The sequence below is a fragment of the Styela clava genome, chromosome 6, assembly GCF_964204865.1.
Source record: "Styela clava chromosome 6, kaStyClav1.hap1.2, whole genome shotgun sequence".
In the NCBI taxonomy this organism is placed as follows: domain Eukaryota; kingdom Metazoa; phylum Chordata; class Ascidiacea; order Stolidobranchia; family Styelidae; genus Styela; species Styela clava.
The window spans coordinates 699328-720199 of record NC_135255.1 but is presented as its reverse complement, the minus strand read 5'-3'; the positions used below and the strand labels follow the sequence as shown (position 1 = coordinate 720199).

Sequence of the window (20872 nt, the reverse complement as noted above, 5' to 3'; positions counted from 1 at the left end):
GAAATTTTTGTCATGTTTCGGGCAGAGGAGCAAAAATGAATGATTGATTATTTATGGGAAATCTGTAACAAATATTGTATATAGGTTTGTATTTTGAGACACCACAAGCTAGTTTTCGAAATAAAAAAAAAGTCGAACAATTTGTCCAGTGGCCCAGGAAAGCTGAAGTAAATAAATAAAAATATTACCATTTGACTTGAATAAATATGTGAAGTTCGTGACTCAAAAGATTTGCGTTAGGAAAAGTTCGATGACTGACAAAACACTAGAATGGTTAGAAATCGCCGTTTCGCGTGTGAAACAAATAGCAGTGTTTGCTCTTTGCTGGTAGCGAGTCGTAAACTTATACTTTTAGCATGCTCCAGTGAAGAATTAGTCCGCCATATTTGATGCTCAATACGCGAAGGCCTGCGAATTGAGTGAGTTGACCTGGCATTCCGAACGACTCCAATAAATAAACACTAGATTCATCAAATGAGGAATATATATATATTTTTAAATTGTTCACAATATTACATAATCATTTTCAATCCATCGGATTTTAGGTGCATATTCCAGTAAAAATATGGACGGACGGGGATACGCAAGTATATTATCATATTTAGGGAGGGGAGATACATTACTAGAATTAGTGCCCATCGTTATTTTATCACAAGATGGATTATGTACGGAATTGTAACCGAAAGCGCATTGCTTTCAGACCACATTATTGACCCAAGTAGGGAGCAGATGACAGCTTGCCCATGCTTTATTATATTGAACTGACATAGATTTACCAAGCTTGAAAATTACAGATTTACCACCCTTTTGATTGGTCACAAATTACATATGAATTGGTGTGACAGAATATTTGTAGTTGCCATAACAATTTCGATGAATCGGCAGTATTTCTTGAACGAAATAATTATTAAAAATCTAGATAATTTATAAGATATGCCTCAGACGATCACCAGGCACCATCTAAACAGTGTTAAATGTAAATTATAGAAAAGAAAAGTAAAAATTAATAACTGGTAATATGAAATATAAAATCACTAAAGATGCATTTCATCAGTGTCAGTCAGAATACAATGTTGTTTATGTTTAATCAACATACATTCACACAATATGTCTAAACTATCACAAGTCTTAAAAATCTCTTCCAACAGCAGTATTTATTTTGAACTTGAATCAAATGATTTATGATCGCACTTATTGGATTTCTTAAATATGCAATTGAATAATCTTGTTACATACAAAACGTTTTGAAGAAACCCAAAATAATTCAGAGCACACTAGATTGGTTAAATTCTGATAAAAATTTGTTTTCAAACAACTGCAAGGTTTTGTCGCTATTGGATTGTTTCCTAAAAGAATTACCATGAATTGAAAAAATTTATAAGAAACCTGAAATAGACTATTCTGGGAATTGAAACGCAATGTTTTCAGAATTGAGGTGTGCTGGACACAAGGTGAAAATTTAAACTATTGAAGATGGTAAGGGAATATGATTAGGATTAGCTTCGCAAGCTAACCATGTATTTTCAGGTGCGGAAAGGAACTGAAAATAAGTCATTTGTCAGATAAATTGAAAGACATGGCACTGAGAGTTCTCCATAACAAAAATATTTAAGAGTAGACCAATTATATGCTGCAAAAATGAAAGTAAATAAAAGTAAAATATTGTAATATCAATCTGGTATTATTTATCATGTATTCTAATAAAACCAGGGAGCAAGCCATACCGTAGTTTCACTTGGCAGAAAATGAATGCAGTATCAGTTTTTATTCTTGAGAAGTATTCCCAGGCGCATGTACCAGTCAAATGGTATTATTTATAGGAACAATGCACTACAGAGGAAAACCTATACATGAAAATACTGGAAGAATATGCGAATGTAGATTTGTTCAAGAAAAAAAATATGCGCTCATGCATATTGAGGAAAACTATATTCTGTATATCTAGAAATCCCTTTATAGATAGTCTCGAAGTTCTTTTTAAGATATTGCACTTATTGCATCGAATTTTCACAAGAAATATTCATTTTCTTGTTACCATGATGAACTCAAATAAGTCACATCTCAACCCCATTCCTCAGAGTGATCCCACAACCAAAATTTAATTTTTCCAATATTCACAATGTTTGATTTGGAATTGAGAGGATGCTTTGTAAAGTTTAATGCAAAAATTACCCACGTATGCAACAGAATCAAATTTCAATTGAACAAAAAAATGTCAACTTTCACATTTTTATACTGTCATGATTTTGTTACGTTATGAGATAGTTTTAACAGATTCATTATCAAAAATAGAACAAAGATTTAATTGACTCAGTTAAAGAGAATCCTTAGGTGAAATAAACACTGAATTGTAGCCTATTCGTGGCAAAGTAAAACAATGGCAAAGTTAATTAAACACTCACACATTAATTATATAATTAATTATATAAGCACTAAATGTTTATATCACTTGATATGTCACACATATTATCTCTCCAATAATTAAATGTACTAAACTCATGAGTATCTGAGAAGTCAGTACATTCTGGTGAATCAAGTGCGGGAAAGAAAGTATCAACGATGTCTCCAAGTTCCGAGTACCTTAAAAGTTGTAAATTTATATATTAGATTTATATATTAGGAAGAATCCATAAAATTGGAAGGTCAAGGAATAGCTGCTGAATGCAGAAATGGGTGGTCGTTATTTTATTTTCTGCTATCAATAAAAAATTTCACTGTTTACATTGAATATATTGACGAGATGTTTGTTATAAATCAATTTTTATTTTTAAAGACAATAAATACACATTACGATTACGAATAATGAGAACAAATTATCCAGAAAGAACAAACCGTAACCTCAAATTGGTTTTGTTTTTAAACAAGGCCCAACACCATCTTGTATAAATAAAGCTTCCCCACTAGAGTTTACATTCCTAAAAAACCTAAAAAGGTACTCACGATGTAGTATATGTTTGTAAGTCTTCCTGTTTTAATTCTCCTCTGTGATTAATTGTAAAAACACGTTTATTCGGAATACCAACAGCAGTGTATGCAACAACGTCCTAAACAAAAATACATATACAATAAGAAAAAGCACAAAACACTGAGAAAACGATCATTTCTAAAGTAAAAGGATTGGAAACGCATTTTTGATGACATATTAACAGTTTTTAAGTTTTATATTTACACTACATTCTACAAAACAATATTTAAAGTTAAATTTGCCAAATTACCAGGGATTTATTTTAGTGCTTAAGTGCCAAGGTATGTCTTTTGAAGTATGTGAGGCATAGGTTCACGACCTGGTGATTTGGGGTTATGTCGATGCGCCTAGTCACAAGTGCAATTTGAATCAATATACTATAATTTTGCAAAATTGCAATATATTTAATAAAGTTTTCAATTTATATTAAAAAATCTCACATTAATTTTGTTTCCAAATCCTGCTGCAAGAGGTTGTTTGTTGATCGGAAATAAGGCTTTTATATCTTCCAAACATTGAATTTTGAACTTCTCCGGCTTTTTCTCAATCACTTCTCTAAAAATGAAACAAAGGAGATAAAAATTGGGCAAGCAATGCGAAAAGCAAAAAGATTCGAATTTATTTTAAGCCAGTAGTCACCGCGGCAACGTGTGACAACTCGAATAGAACAGAGGATTGTTAAAAGCAAAGTTGTGAAGCATGTCAATAAATGAAGACTATAGCATGAAAACCTCAGCATCAAGTCAACTGAGTGAGAAGATAGCAATAAAAGTTTCTAGCGACTTACGATACATTAAGAGGTAAAATTATTTTATTACTCAAATACAATTTGAAATATACTGAAATTTATGTCAATTGCAAAACAAATGCAATCTTCAATATGTTGCATGATGTAATGTTGATCATAACTTGAGTTGCAGAATGATAAAACTGCTGGGAACTCAATGGACACTTAAACAGAGCTCCGACAGGCTGAAACCAGCTTGGCACGGCAAATAATGCAGCCCACAGCATATTTAAAATTTGTAACTTTGAAGATGCTAAAATCCCCTTGTCACATATAATATCTTCTGCTTCGTTGTTTTTGCCCTTATTTCTAATAACGTCTATTATATCTTTGTTTCATTGCAATTTTGGTGTATTAGACAAAGCAGACTAAGTGTCACCGAAAACTTTGAAAATGATATCTCAATTTGAGCAATCATGTCAAAAACAAGGTATAAAACGCATATGCCTGTGAACAACTATTTTTTTCAATGTAGTTCAAGAAGGGCAGGTTGAGAAAACAACCAAGTTATGGCCATATGCAACATGTTATACTTAAAATAAAAAGAATCTTATAATAGAATACCTACACTATTTTATTTTATCTATGTAATTGTGAGTAGATAATAGATATTTTTATGACCAGCCAAGAAAATGAGTTGACATAAAAATTTTCAACTCACGTTCTAAAAGCTCGCATGAGGGATGTGGGTGAAAGAAATAATGGACCTTCAGGTAAACATACGCCTTGTTGATTGATCCAATTCAAATAACCTTTTGTCATTCCTGCTTGGCCGATAGCTCGGGCTGAGAGGTAGATAAATTTGTATCCATTTCTAAGAGAAGAAAACATAAGTCATACTCACATGTCACTTCCAACTATTGTTCCATAACAAATTGATAATTAGGAATATTCTATGAGGTTGCATAAAATGCTAAAGCATATATAATCACATCAGTTAAATTTCATGGTGTTATTTGCTTAGGATGTTTTGCAACTAACTATAGAGAAGTACTTCTTCCAATATCATGACCTACGACCATAATTATGAAATACTAATCATCTCATGAAGAAAGGCTTACTTCCCCTTTCCAATGAGTAATCGCATCATAATCATTTTCCTAATGAGATTTTTTTTATAATTCCACTCATCAAAACAAGGAAATAATGGTATGGTAACATCATTCAAACAATACAACCCTAACCATCAGTTTGAAATATGTTAGGAGCTGTTGCGAATAGCGAAAATATTCGAAAATGAATAGATGAAACATTATAATACAAGAGGGAGTCCCTGGATTCGAAGAAGTCAATCAATGTGCATAGATATACCACTATGAATGTAATAAATCATGTAAAATGGACTCAGTTTCATGTTCCAAAATTCTATGTCACTAAATAAATCAGGTTGTACTGAATTGGGTAGACATTTGGCAATGGAAAATAACTTAAAATCTGATTAAGAAAAAAACATACTTGCTGATGTTGTGATATAATTGAGCAACTCCACCTTGTGTCCAATCCTTTCCGACAACTGGTAGAATTTGTCCAAAAACATCAGATCTGAAGACAACAAAAAATATATAACAAACTTGCATTATTTTCTTTATTGCAGTTGCATTGTTTCATTTTAATAAAACTCACTTTGTTATTGTTCCATCAATATCTGATACAACTAATCTATCAGTATATTTCCATAAATATATAGTTGCATAACATCGGGATGTTCCTTGATATTGTGACGTAACACTAAAAGAGACTTCATTCGCACCAGGCTTTAAATTGAGAGATTTCTACAAAAGCAAAAAAAAAGAGTGATCTATTATAGAAAAAATAATTTCCTACTCATTGCCATAGTTAAGCTATCGATAGAGCATAGGCTTAGTTGTGTAACTTGTGTAACTCACAAGGTTGATACTATTATCATTGCAAAATTTTTCAAACGGAGAAGGTTAAAAATCTTACAGGGCATTGTCACTCATTTTTCACCAGTAGTACACAAAAACAGTAAATCGTATTGATAATTTAGTTGGTGTACGATGAAGCATTGGTATGTTTTCATTCTAAAATAATATTGTTAAAAGTTGATAGCAATTTCATTACAAGTCTACAACGACACTATATTGACTGCAACACATAAAACTATTTCATCATTACTATTTCATCACTGTAAAGTTGCCAATAAAAATGAACAGCCATGGAATACAGTTATCACAATATACCAGTTGATCTGGAGTGAGTCTTGTTGTTTTCTTCATGCTCTTCGTTGGAGATAAATGTTGAGGAAAAATATTCTGCATAGTTTGAGCTCTATAAATGGGAAAAACAATATTCTAATTTGTTAGGAAAAAAAAATCAAAAACAAACAAGATTTCCTATACATATATTGAAATTTCAGGTTGTTAATTGGAATCTCTTTATTTCATTCTGTCACAACCAGGGCCGGGGATGGTTTGCAATCAGAAGAACTTAGCTGTAGGTTCAGCTCAAGAGCTTCATTGTTTTAACTTGGGAGCTAGGTTTCAGCTCAGGTTTAATAATTCATGTTACTGTTTAACGATTTTATTTCAATTGAATTATCAAACACAATGTGATTCTACCCTGTGTCGACAAAACTATTTGGCAATATTTACAGATGGTTCGACTGTTGTCACCTGTTGATGGAACATGGAAGCATTTTTACACAGATAGCAAATTGATAACATTTCCATCATATGAAACGTTATGATCATTCGAGCATTGGTTCTCACTACTTCCCAACTTCCAGCTCTGTAGAATGAGCAGCACAACTAAAGATTTGCTGATTTTTTAATTTTGCAAAATCCTGATTCGATGAGAGTTTCAACTTTTAAAATTGAATTTTAAACTATTTACTTTACAAATTTAACGTTAACTTAATATTGAGAATTGAATACTGTTAAATATTTGTAAGCTGAAAGAGAACAGAACTCAATTATAGATGAGAAAAAATAACTTGAGTGAAAGAAGCTGTAGACACTAAAAGTTCTGGTAGCTCTGGCTCTATCTATTATATCAGGTGTGACTTAAGCTTCTACAAAATATCCCGGCTCTCCTGCCCTGGATGCAATGGAATGAATGGTACACTGCTGTTATTACAGTAAAAATCTCAAACCACTGCTTTCCAAGAACTGACCTCTTTAGATCCTTTCTTGTTATTGTGCTAATTTCATCTTCACAACTGGAGCTTTCATCAGTACGATTTTTAATTTCTGGAACGTTGGGTGAGGCAGAGAATGATTTCATGAGAGTTACTTTATTCGGAGCATTGGTGGCAACATCTTGATTTAACTCTTTATCCTTAATGGGACTCAAACCTTGATCAGAAACATTGCTACCTGGAGTAAATAAGAGATCGAAGAGTATTAAATGTTTTTTATCTTACAATAAGTTTGAGTCATATCAGGTAATACATAATCAAATAAAAACTTTTAATGTCCAGTCATACAACCTATATTGTTAAGTTATTATATATATCACATAATGTATGAAGTGCTAATTTTGAATAATGTGCGGTCTGCAAAACAAGTTTTTAATTGAGTTTGGTATATGCGAGTAATTCCATTCACTTCGCGCTCAAAGCCTATACCGGAGTCCAATTTAATATTAATTATGCCTATGACGTTACAATGTCCTAACAGCTAGCTTGTGTGAAGCGAACAACGCATGTCATAAGATTGATAATCAAAATTTTTATGCTAGCAACTACTAGGAAGCCCATGTTGAAAAAAGTTGCGGCTCACGGTTTCTACTATTTTTTTTATCTGGCCCTCCTGTATCAAGGTTGCACACCTCTGGCACTATATAAATTTTCCCAACATGAAGCATATTATTACTTTGCTGCATAAAGGAGGAATTTAGAATATCAAAAAAATGATGAATATTATATTAATCAGATATGAACAGCAGTGAATTTACAGTTGATGAGAATACAAAAATTTATCTAACATGTTTTCATACTTATTGAGTCTGTTCTTTGCGAGCTTCTTCTCCACAGCCAAGATAATCTTCCTGCTGATGATGCTTGGACTCTTTTGCTTATTTGTTTATCAATAACACTTTCAACAATTTCCTGTAAGAATGTAAACAGGATTAAGAGTCAGCAATGCACAGTAATCCTTGGTTTGAAAAATCTTAAGTCTGCATACAGACATACATTTATCAAAATTTATTACTGAATATTTTAAATATAGAGTATTAACTTTCAAACAGAAGTTTAATTTGGGCAACAATGAATTTATTGACTCCTTTCCCTTCAATAACCATGATATGGATAGATGAACAAATAAAATTTGATGCTCACATTCGATAAAGGTTTCTTGAAAACACAAAAAGACAAGAAGAAAGGAGCTGCAGTTTCCCAGTCAAGATATCTGTCACCGAGCATAACAACCAACTCAGCATTGCTTGTGATTCCCACAGGGTCCAATAAGAACTGATCATAAGTTACCAGTTTTTCATTAAATTTTTCTAAAAAAATTTGATAAAACTATAATAAGTAATATATTCCTCCAGAAGCTGTGTCTCTTGCTTACAACAGTTTGATTATATTTTATTTGCTCATTCTAATATTGAATTAGAACCTAATAAGTTTAATAAAAATAATACAAGGAAACAATTAGGTTTGTTTCGGTAATAATGTCCGAACAATCTAGTTTGAAACAACTTTTGACCAGACCAGAAACTTATTGAGTTGAGAATCACTAAATCAGATGTTATTGAAAATTAACAGCTATTTAAATGTATCCTGATAAGTTCTATATTTACAAACATAAGCAAAAGGCAAATTTAAACTTGGTACATAAAAAAGTTTCGTATCGTTTAGACAAAATGTTGCAGACAAGGTGTCTGAAAAACAATGAGCTGGTGGCTCAGAACCAGACTTTTCAATTTTAGTATTTCTGAAAAAAGTTGAAAAAGTCCAAAATCGGCCACACCAAAATGTAGGTATAAATGGGATAAGCACGAAGCATTAGATTACATATTTAACCACATGTCTCACCTAAATCAACACTTAATTTTCCATCTTCAAACTTGCCACCACACAGTGATATCTTGATCGGTGACACACTCAGATCAGCACATTCACTAAATTTAAGATATGAAAAACAAAATACATATTGCTTATGAATAAAATGTTCATCAACACCCATATAATATTGTTCAAATTATATTTGATGAAATCTTTATTATACAGTTATGTGTTTTATATGAAAAAGGTCATTGAAATAAAGTTCAAAGAATTAAATCATGCAATATTTATTGTGTGTTCATTAATGAATGTTCCTTTTTTTAAATTCCCTTCAGAATAAGCCCAGTTAAAATGTACTGCTTGTGACACTTAATTAATAATCACTGACCAGTATTTCAGATACTCACCCAGGATCGTCTGAAACAAGGCAGTCAGTACCACTGTCTACACCAGCATCAGAACATGTAAATCGACCATCTGGTGTTCTACTTCGAACATTGTCGATTAAAGATTCTGAGTTCATTTCTAAAATAGTGAAGTTTTATTAAGTAATTGCAACTCTGCTGTATGAAACCTGCATGCAAACACATTAATACGAGGTGTGGCTAAAAAGAAACGAGACTGACGTCACAGATTGCGCAACACGATTAACCATTGGTAATCAACACTTTTACAGTGTGGTGTAATATGTGTTCTTTGTTCAACAGCTTTTTTGACACAATATCGCAATTATTTTTGCTCTTTAGGAGCCATAGGTGAATGTGATTAATTGCTTGTTGAAAAAAAAATTGCCGTGCGAGATCTGATTGAGTTTTTTGGCGATAGGGGGTTCAATTGCAGAATGACGATTGAGCAATGAATTAACATTAAATTTTGTGTCAAACTTGGAAAAATGCATGTCAACTGGGCAACATTTAATCGTTGAGCTTTCTGCTCCTCAGTCAACAGCCTTGGCACCATTTTGGCACTCACCTTTCACAAGCCAAAAGTGTCAACCAAACTGGTGCGAACCGTTTTTTTTTGTCTTTTCCAACTTCGCAATGACGCGAATTGTTGAGCGACGGTCGCTGCGAATCGACTGCCTTTCACAACTGAACTCACAACTGATACCTTTTCGATGTTGGTATCAGTTGTGGAAGTGCAAGGCCTTCCTGACTTCGAATCATCCTCCACATCCTCCCTGCATCCCACAAATCGCTTGTGCCATTCAAAAACTCTTGTTCTGGACATGGAAGAATCTCCATAAACATCACACAATTTCTTCAAAGTCGCAGTCGCCGTTTTTCCAAGTTTGACACAAAATTTAATGTTAATTCATTGCTCAATCGTCATTCTGCAATTGAACCCCCTATCGCCAAAAAACTCAATCAGATCTCGCACGGCAATTTTTTTTTCAACAAGCAATTAATCACATTCACCTATGGCTCCTAAAGAGCAAAAATAATTGCGATATTGTGTCAAAAAAGCTGTTGAACAAAGAACACATATTACACCACACTGTAAAAGTGTTGATTACCAATGGTTAATCGTGTTGCGCAATCTGTGACGTCAGTCTCGTTTCTTTTTAGCCACACCTCGTATATTCTAAAAAATGTATTCTTTAAACAAAACTATGTGCACCTTGAAAATCTTGAGACTTTGGTTGGTTCTTAGTCTGAAAAAAACATTAAATTTTAAACATATTCTTAATAAAGACAATAACATTCGCAAAGAAGACATATTGTTAAAATCATACAGATAAATACAGGTTGGCTTCATTTGGTTCTAGATCCAAAATTTCATCCAAATAAAGACCTTCTGTTGCAGGGCGTGTTCGATCAGACTTCTTTTTGGGGCTTCCTGTCAAATTGAAAGAAAAGTTATAAACCGTTATCCCTATTGGCTAATTTCAATAACATTTTATAATTACTATAAGTGTATATTCTTGCAGATTTGTCCAATAGTATAAAGAAAAAATGAACAAAATCATGGCTCCAGCCTCCAACATAGTAAGAATATTGTAAATATAATCAATACTTATATAACAAAGCCCATTATAATAAATGTCATCATGCAATGTATTATTTTTCGATTCAAAAATGTAAATCATTACAATCATAGGACGAAAAGGCCTGAGAAATTTTATTGCATGTATGTGATGTTCAATGGCCTATCAATAAAAATTAGTCATGCTCTTTATTTTTGTTTCATTACTCCCATTTTGACATAATAACTCTTATGCTCTGGTTAATTTTAACAAACTAATGAGCGTTTTGTTGAAAATTTACTATTAAAGATGTTGCAGTTTTCATCCAAATTAAATTCTGGAAATATGGAAAAATAAATTAAAAAAAGTACAGTCTACAACAGGTGCTCCAATCAAAAACCAGTCTCTAAAAATGTTACAATGAAGCTTTGTGATACAAATAATTTCTTGAAACTTTATGTATTCTGAAAACACAGTATAGCAACAAAGAAATTCCATACATTCGGATTTACAAGTTTTTGTGTCATATTTTTGAAAATCTGAAAGGAATTTTCCGCTCAAAAGTGAGAAAGTTGATCGTAAGTCCGATGTCTGATTCACGATTAAATAAGTATGATTTGATTGCTTCATACCTTCTCTGGAAGATAATGGCTGATTTGTGTCAGAACTATTCTCCTCTTGGTTGGTTTTAATTGGAACTTCAGAAATTTTAGTTTCACTCTCATGGAAAACACTGTCAGATTTTGCCAAATGTCTGGAAAATGAAATATTTAATTAATTCAGTCAATGCAAATCAACATTTTTACCACGGGTTTGACATACAACAGCAAAAATGTAACTATCCGAAGTATTAGGCCTATACTTTAATTTATATACTTGTTCAGAAATATAGCATTAGTAAGAGAGTAAATGACAAAAAATAGCAGATATAGTAAGCAAGAACCTTATTTTAGAATGTCGATTATTCTCATTTTCAATAGATAGTTTAGACATTGATGGAACAGTGAGGTGTCGTCTTTTACCGGCAGAGTCTTCTGGTAACTGGCCCCAGTCCCAGCCAACCGGGGTTGATGTTTGATTTCGCTCCACGGCTTCAGAATCACTGTATGGAGTGTTTGACAATTCTATGTCATTTTCGTCTCCACTGAAAAAATGAAATAAATAGTAGTGAAATGTCAGACATTCAAACAGCACTGAAGCATTGAATTCATCAACAGATTTCACTAAGGAGGTATTAAGTTCTTCTCAAAATGGTTTATCCCAAGAAGTCTGTTTCAATGTCAGTGAGCCTTATTGGGAATCATAAATTAATAATATGCTTTATGAGGAAACATTGCACTAGTTACCAATGCTGAGAAAAACTACATTATTAGGCCGCTATCAACATTTTCAACCAATAGCAATATTTGTATATAAATCATAGGGTTTCAGTTGCTACAGAATCAAAAAATACAATGTTACCTTTGAGGCAGTTCACTATCCGAAAAAACACTGCATAATCTTTTGTATGTCGCCGTATTTTCACTGTCACTGTAATATAAAGATGTAAATTAATATTTCAAACTACAAAATCAAGAGTTGTTGAGTTATGTCGACTAGAGATTCAAAATCATGCAGTAATGAATGCATGCTGTAAATTTTATCACTGACTTAATGTGGGAATAATTAGTCCACACCAATAACTTCAGAAATTTTTAGGAAATTTTTGAAATCAAATTTTTTTACCATCTGTAATTTAAATAGTACGACGACACATCCTTTATTAAAAGGAAATCGGAAATTCAATATTACAATATGAGTTTAATTAATATGATGGGAGTAAAGGTCACCTATTCATTTCACAAAGAAAAAATGTATTATTAATAAATTCATAATAAAATTTCTTAGTATGATACAAGACAAATAATGTATTAATTTAAAATTACAAGATTTCATGAGTATGATACCGAGAAATTTTTGTTTTGCTCGTTTCATTTGAAAAGTATCAATTAATACACAGGAACTGGAAATAATGATTTTTTCCATTCAGTACCAGACATATCAAAAACATGCAAATAAGATAAAAGGCCACTGTTCTACAGACATACATTTTTGAAACCTTTACCATAAGTCCATAACAAGTCAGGAAACGTATCTAAATCAAAACTAAAACCAAATTTCTAAAACGGGAAAAGAATATAACTATATATAAGTGCAATTCTATTTTAACAAATGCAAAATTTCACGAAGTCGAATAATTATGCTTATGATGTAGTTTACTATTCAACATATGACTCGCAGAATTATAATAACGTTCAATCCAAAAAAAAAAACAGTAAAAAATTTCAATTGACTTCTCTAATTATTATTGATTGATTTTGACTGCTTATGTTCACCATTAGTGGGAATATATCATACCCTGTTGTCATTATATCATACCACTAAAATTTGAATATTCTGATAAAAATTGTTTGCAGATTTTCTTAAAATCCTAAATTTCCAATGTCATGGCAATATGCATTTATATTATAAACAGCACACATTACTATGAAATAAAAGCACATGATATGACATGCTTCAGGGTTTCTGCAATAAGTACCTGTCTGTATCACTAAATAAACTAATAGATGTAGAATCAGTGCCACTGTCATAGCACATTGTTAAACGAAATGTAGGTATGGTGAAATCACTGTTAAATAAAATAGGTGGAAATGTCAAATAATAAATACAAAAAAAATAATTTGAAGACAACAGCTCAAAACATTCAAGAAAACTGTCTGCGAACTAATTGCATGATAATCTGCAATTTTTGCAACCAGGTTGCAACATAAAACGAGATCAGTGCAGGTTTTGAAACCAATAGAGATGTGTTTTGTTAGTTGCGGTAGATTTGTTTCCCACAATAGATAAAGGTATGGACATAAGAGTTCTCATACAGAAAACGCATTTGAAGAGGAGATTATAGCCTATCTGCTATCCAGCAGTCATGTTGACAAATGACCATAAAATGACATTTTTACCAGGAATAATTAAGCATATGGACATACATTATTAGGTAATTAGCAAATTATGGATTCGCAAATCTGTTTGAATTAAAGACATAAACATAAACAGATAATTATCTGTAACGATTTCATTATATGTGTTTATTTCTATAAATTGATCCTAGCATAAAAAAAAGGAATATTCGAATCTGAATCATAGAGTTCGCAGGGCTTTAGCAATCACTATTTTTGGAGGAACATCCTACCCGAAATCGCTTCGAATTTTCAACTTACTCTTGTATATCCAAGTTCAACTGAGGTTCGCATGGATGATTTCTCTTGGACAGTGGACTTTGTTCAATGCTTGGTAAACCTGAATTTGTGTTGTGCTGTGATTGATTAGTATTGCTGATGTCATCTTCAGAATCTGATGACTGAGAATGTTCATTACTCATTTCACTCGTGGATAAACTTCGACGTTTTCTGCGTTTTCTCCTCTTTCTTTTAACAATCGGTTCTTCATTGGAAGCAAATCTAGGAAGAAAGAATATAAATGAATAGGCATTATAAGTATAACCTTGCCTTGGAGCTAATTTAACTCAATAATGGAACAATTTGAAGAAGAGCAAGAGGCCAATGCTGGAATACCTAAACACAAGTTACAGTTACTCACTGATCCAAGTCTGACCAGTTCCCAGAAAAATTCAGAGCAATAAAACATAACTCAGAAATTTGATAGGAAATTCAAGGAAAACATAAAAACGACACTCCTTGAAGAAGATCTTCCCCTCAATCAACTACTAATCATTTTGAAACGATTAGTCTAATAATCAAAAATGACACTACTCAGAAAAATAAATGGTTAATAAAGCAGAGTAGTTGATGAAAGTAATGAAAATATTTTTTATTTTTTCAAACTCAACTTATTTCAAATATAGGCCTACTTGAAAATTCATATATTTTGGGACATTCTTGTGAGAGAACATTGTTTCTGATTCAATTCTCTGAAATTGACTTTTTACTATCGGATATTATGCTTAGCAAATTGCTTGCGGCAATGAATATTTCATAGGAAGTCAAAACGAATTCCTGACGGAACACTCGAGGCATTTAGGTTATTTCAAGCATGTCTTTTCATGAAAAGCAGCATTGGAACAAAGCATGATTCCTCAAGCTATATAGGCGTTCATAATCTGTAATTGTGGTTGAGCATGTTGTGTTTACATTGTGACCTGTTACTATTTGTAAAGAAGCACAGTAAAGTGATACAACATTTTGTTGATGGGAAAGTGTTTGATTTACAAAAAACATATAGGTAACACACATTTCTGTTTTCACTTGGGTTCGGATTGTTTGAACTTTATGATTACTAAAATCTAAGCAACACAGATAACCAAAGCAAAAAGTCAGAAAAAGAGATTCAAGAGACATGTGTGTGCTTTTTAAAGAGCCTTTGATAACCAAGCAAAAACCAAATTTATAAACTACTTGAATGATATATTTTTATGAAAAAATTACATGATATTTGATCTTTCATAGATATGCAAAAAAAGTATTAAAACATGGATCTGCATTTTCCCCTGCTTATAAATAAAAAGTGATATAATAAGATATAAATGATTTTGGGAATATTTAAAAAAAAATCAGCTGATACAAAAACCATCTGAGTACGTAGAATGGTATCTTAGTGGTCAGATTATAGCACCATGTTTACAACAATGGTATACCTAAGTCATTGACCTCGTGAGGTTACTATAGGACAAATGGCCTCATACTGGCAATAGTGATCTGTTGAGTCATATTTGCCTTGCCTTTATCACACCACTTGTTGATCATTTAGTTTAGCAATTTTTGATCTTAATCATGAGTTTTAAAATGAAGATGACGTCATAATAATTTGGCTATTCAATTCATTATCTTTTACCATATATGAATAAGCATTAAACTATTTCAGTGCTGATTCCTAAAATTAATTTTATTGGTAACAAAGAGTAGGTGTGTCAAAATCTGCAAAAACTATGATTAAGTTCAGTGTAGTGTTATTTCTCAGTATAAAGGTGATAATGTAATTAATTCAATGACGTCAGGAGTCATTCCACTGACATTACTGTGAATTCACGCCTTTACGACCTGACATTATTATTATTGGACAGTGGCATACAATTATATTCAGAACTCATTTATAACTATGAATCATAAATCACGGCATGCTTGTTTCCAACTGAAAATTGTTTTAAAACATGATCGAGAAAAACACCATGTGATAAAACTGAAAAAATTTAATTAAGCAATATAAATCTGAAAGAAACACATTCAGGTTGATACATTTTAATATGTTTGAATAGATTAATATTCCTTCTTTTATACGAGGTATCACAAATACAAACCTCATATCAATCTAGGTATAAATATCCATAACAATTATAGATATTAATTAACTTCTTAAATGCTCATTGAATTCATTTTGGATTTGAATAAATATCACAAACATGAATTCTGTAAATATTATAGGACTATGAATAACGAATCAACTACAAATATTCAGTTTTTCCGATTCACATCTGCCTCCAAAGGCATGGGGAATAGCAAAGCAACACCAGCTAACCAGGTCAATAATTAGGGAAAATTACTGGAAATTCAGGGTTATTAACTTATAGTAAACAATTCATCAATTGTTGAAATTTCACTCATTTTTTTATGGTTTACACAAAGTGGACGGAAGTGTGGAAATTTAGATGTAATCAACATGTTTTGTAATGACTCGTAACACTAAGTGTTTGATTGTCTGCTACAGTTATCCCATTTCAAATAGATGCACTAGACACTAGCTTAAGTTAATTAATAAAGCTCCAGTGTTTTAAGGTAGTCTGTACCATCCTGAAGGTATTGAGCCACACACAGTGTACGAAACTCGTAAGAAGATGTGGTATTATTTTGGTTTGGAAATAGGGCGTCATTGTTTGCACAATATCCTTGCATAAATATTTACAAATTGGTGTTGTAGTTTGATAGTAAAATATACAAAAATCATCTAATAAAACTGACTAGTGATTTATAAATACTCGCAGAATTAGAGTCTGCATATTGAAAAGCAATAAATTTCAAATATTTGGGACAACAAACTTTTATAAATAATATCTCTCAAGTCTCCACTCTGGAATATCTGAAAAGATAATTCAGATAGCAGTGACTCATGAACTTCGCATCCCTTTGCTTTATTTATAAGACAATTTTATATGGAAAAGTTGAAATTTTGCTCAAAAAAAGCCAAAAATGCAATTAAAATATTTTTTGTTTTCATTTTTAGAATGAATTCACAAGGGGTTAATTGAAATATGCCGTTTTTTTACTTGAAACAAAAATTGTCTTGGTGTAATGATTTAAAGTAATTATATGTCCCCAGTGTTGAAAACAGCAACAACAACAAAATAATATCTCACCATAAACAATGCTATTTCTCTTACATAATGTCAGTAAGCTGTTAAAAAGAGCAACGAAAAAATCATATTTGAGCACAGATCAAGTCAAGTATAGTCAACAAACCTTTCAGAAATATCATCGACAGAAGGTGATACTGGACGAGATGGAAGTGGAGAGGTCAATAATCTTGCAGGTATTTCTTCATCGTCTGTTTCCACGACAAAGAAAGCTTCACCTTGATCTCCGAGTTTCATATGCAAATCTACGATTTCCTCATTGATTGTGATGTTTACCTGAATTAAATCCAAATTAAATTTCTGGAACTTTAAATTAGATTTGTAAACTGTAAAATTAGGTTCATATGGACACTTGACAATAATACGTAGTAGCAACTGAAATACATTATAATTGTATACCTTCATGCCCACCCCAAATATTACACCAGAGAAATTACTAGTATATTTAACAATGGTATATGTATATACCGATAATAGGAAAGAAGGTATTCACATGAGAACCAAATTGAACCCACCAATTAAACAATTTAGCAAATATCCTTGGGGAAAACATCTATCCGTATGATACTTTCATTTTAAATGACTTGAATTTTAAATCAAAATATTTATCTTTATTTTATTAATAAAGCTAACTTGTCAGAAACAAAAATTTTTTCGAAATAGACAAGACAAGAAACTAAAATTGTAGAAAAAATTAATGAGCAATATATGGAAAATTGCTTGGCTGAACCAATCACCAACATCACAATATTGAAAGTGAGCAAAAATAATCTTGGACATATGTACAGAATGTGTATGCATACCCTGATTAATGAACATTAACTGGAAAGACACTAGGTAGGCTGATTCAAAGTCAAACACAGGATAAAATAATCATCCCTCACCACTTTTTCTTTTGCTCTGAGAACACCTAGCTTTCCAAATCTCACATGAAATGGTGATGCAGTTAATTCCTTATTTTCTTGCTCAATTACGAGAATATCAATAGCACCTGATGAAATAAATTAACTTATAAATTTAAACATAAAAAACATACATCGAATTACAATCATGAGCATGAGTACAATGATGTAATGTGGCAGTAATAAATCCTATTTCATCCCTCTGGATGTCTCAAAACCCACTAACAACAATTTTGAATGCTTCTAAGGTCTATTAGACACTGACATTCAATTTATATATGAACACATGATTTCTACAACCATGTTTCAACAGATTTTTATATAATATAGACTGACCGATAAACCACAAAAATTTGATCAGAGTCAGCTCATCCCAAATAAAGTCATCAAATAATATCAAGTCAAGTTTATTTTTTCCATCCATTAAAAATTATGAAAAAATGATAATCACTAAGTTTTACTGTGGAAGGGAAATCGCAGAGAACCAAAGCTGGTTATCAAGCAACGATAACCGGAACGTAACTTAAATAGGCCTACTAGACACGGGTGGCAAACACAGAAGAAATTATGATAAGTTTTAAGAGGAATGACAACAACATCAGTAACATAGAAAAATACAAGCAGGTGGGTTACTTCAGTTTTACACCTTCCGGATCAGTTTTAGGCAATAATAAATAAATGAGAAACCAAATATACGGTACCTGTTAATGTTGCAGGATTAAGCTGGTTATACATATCCTTGATAAGGCGAGCTCCTTTGTATAGCACATTCATTTTTGCAGTTCAGCAGTTGATGAAAACAAACGAACTGTGGTTAAAAGAATGATAAGATGTGAATGTGCCATTCAGTACGACACAGTTCTCCGATTCCAAGAATAGCTCCCACATGAATTAAAACATTGAGTGCAAACCCCTCCTTTACGAGACAGCCTGGGCTTCCATATCCAGATATCGGCTAATTAAAAATACTTGTGCCAAACATCGAGCCTATACATGAGTTAGCTATTATACGATTAGATCAAGTTACAGATGTTACAGTTTCTGAGTTTTAGTATTCAGAATACATATAAACATGGACTAATATTACTAAATTGGAACAGAGCTGTGTACATGCAGACATGGCGAAGTAAGTGTGTGACATCCAACAAAGCATGGAATTCAAATATCTGAATATACTGATATTCACCTGACTGCCTGATGCTGTGATAAGTATTTATTACTCTGCTGAAGATTTTAAATATGCCAGAATTCAGGTATATCGGTATATGATATTGATTCAAAAAAAATCATGAACATCTGATAAATTTCTCCAGATCATTATCTTCTTGCATTCGACAGTTAATAGAGACAGACAGAACAGATACGATACAGTATATACCGGTGGCGGTAGGTTTGAGAGATAATACTTCTGCTTAGTGCAGTAGTTGAAATTCACTTTTAAAACTATATAGTCTATTTGTCTAGTATGCTGATGAGATAATAATGCAGTAATGCAACATCAGAAAATTATAAATATAAAAGTTTTTTAAAATTCAGCAATATCAGAATATAACGTTAGCCAGACTAGTTCAGGAGTTTCAGAGTTTACAGATCTGCAGAATATATATACTGATATACGTTCCGATATTCGAGATATAGAGAGAGAGATTTATTATTCCGCACACAAAAAACATTTAGTTTTAATAGTCCAAATACGTTGATAATAAGACACAATTTCAAAGAGTTTGGGCGTTGATTCTTGAGAAAGAAAAGTGTATATGCGCGAATTCTTGAATTCAGGCATTGAAGCTTGAAAAATAAAAATACACGAGTGTGAACTCGGGCTTTAGACTTGAAGTGTTGAAGTTAGTTTTGGTTCAGATACCTATTTTTGTGTGAAAATTCTGTTAATTAACATACCGCCCGAGACTAAAGATTGATTCTTGATTGTTTGCTCAATTCCTTAAATCAGTAAATGTTGGGTATGTTTTTCATTGACTTGGTTACTGATAAATTGCTTTCTCATTTCAGCATTTTGATTGACAAAACTGCAAAAGCAGGCAAACTACACCGGAAAGTCGAGTGCCATTAGGGCATAGCAAAACTGAAGTTACCGGCATAGCCTATATAATTCTGTAATTTCATATTTAACATTCAGACATTCCAGCATTCATTACTATACCGCAGTACTGGTACCGTACCGGTACTACAGTACTAACAGGGGATGATAAGTCAGTGCTGCAGTGAAATACGGTAAACTGATAGAAGTCTGGAATTGGAACTGGGGTGGAAGTGGTGACTCCTCTTCGGCCCATGGGCCGGGGCCACGGCCCATCAAATTGGGCCTAGGCCCATCAGGCTATGGGCCGCGGCCCATCAAGTTGTGTAAAGGAACTATTCACTTGGCTAACACAGACAGTCCCCAAACTCATAATAGAACTATAATGTAAAAATCTGAACAAAATTTTGCCCTAACCCTAACCTGGTACACATACTACAGGAGTTTATTTTTTTGGTCCGAATATTGACAATTTTGTAAAAATTGAAAATTTTGGTAAGATAATTGAGTTTTTCCTGACGGGGCCGCTTCCCATAGCTTGATGGGCCACGGCCCATGTGGCCCAATTAGATGGGCCGTGGCCCCGGCCCATGGGTCGTAGTGGAGTCACCACCCCTGTAGTGGAACTGTGTCATATTATGGAGTACCGTATTCAAATAAACTACGGTATCTATCTATCTATATACCGGTAGGACCGTGGGATTGTTTACACCGATTGCGATCTTCGTACTCTGCGCTATAAAATCTGAACCAGTCTACAGAACTAGCAATGCTATACCGGTACCCGCGATTCTCTCGTAGTTCAGTAGTTTGGATAAGTTGACTTTGACTGTTTGATGACGCAC

The 20872-nt window shown here is 32.6% G+C and overlaps 1 protein-coding gene across 3 annotated transcripts; it reads right to left on the bottom strand.

Annotated features, from left to right (window-relative positions):
* Positions 1-470: 470 nt before the first annotated feature.
* LOC120331116 (phosphatidate phosphatase LPIN2-like) lies at positions 471-19468 on the bottom strand. Of its 3 annotated transcripts, XM_078113508.1 has the most exons (23): positions 19176-19468; positions 18691-18797; positions 17972-18078; positions 17194-17363; positions 13945-14184; positions 13266-13355; positions 12149-12217; positions 11631-11831; positions 11320-11441; positions 10457-10560; positions 10342-10375; positions 9129-9246; positions 8752-8837; positions 8053-8219; positions 7710-7821; positions 6886-7087; positions 5954-6041; positions 5376-5524; positions 5208-5294; positions 4414-4566; positions 3406-3520; positions 2941-3044; positions 471-2580 (listed from the first exon to the last, which is right to left on the bottom strand). In XM_078113508.1, the coding sequence occupies exons 2-23, from the start codon at positions 18761-18763 to the stop codon at positions 2433-2435; spliced, it is 2739 nt and encodes a 912-aa protein (XP_077969634.1). In that variant the 5' UTR covers positions 18764-18797; positions 19176-19468; the 3' UTR covers positions 471-2432. The 3 variants fall into 3 exon arrangements, with proteins under 3 accessions (XP_077969634.1, XP_077969636.1, XP_077969635.1); XM_078113510.1 differs by lacking the exon at positions 13266-13355 and having other exon boundaries at positions 19176-19467; XM_078113509.1 differs by lacking the exon at positions 19176-19468 and having other exon boundaries at positions 18691-19033.
* Positions 19469-20872: the final 1404 nt, after the last annotated feature.

Bases quoted from the DNA above. Each gene is read 5' to 3' on its own strand.
- LOC120331116 (XM_078113508.1), bottom strand. From the start codon at position 18,763: ATGAATGTGCTATACAAAGGAGCTCGCCTTATCAAGGATATGTATAAC. The intron at 10,376-10,456 runs GTATGATTTTAA...TGTTTTTTTCAG, and splicing joins AAGCCAACCTGTATTTATCT to ACTAAGAACCAACCAAAGTC. The intron at 9,247-10,341 runs GTGCACATAGTT...TCACTATTTTAG, and splicing joins AAAGTCTCAAGATTTTCAAG to AAATGAACTCAGAATCTTTA.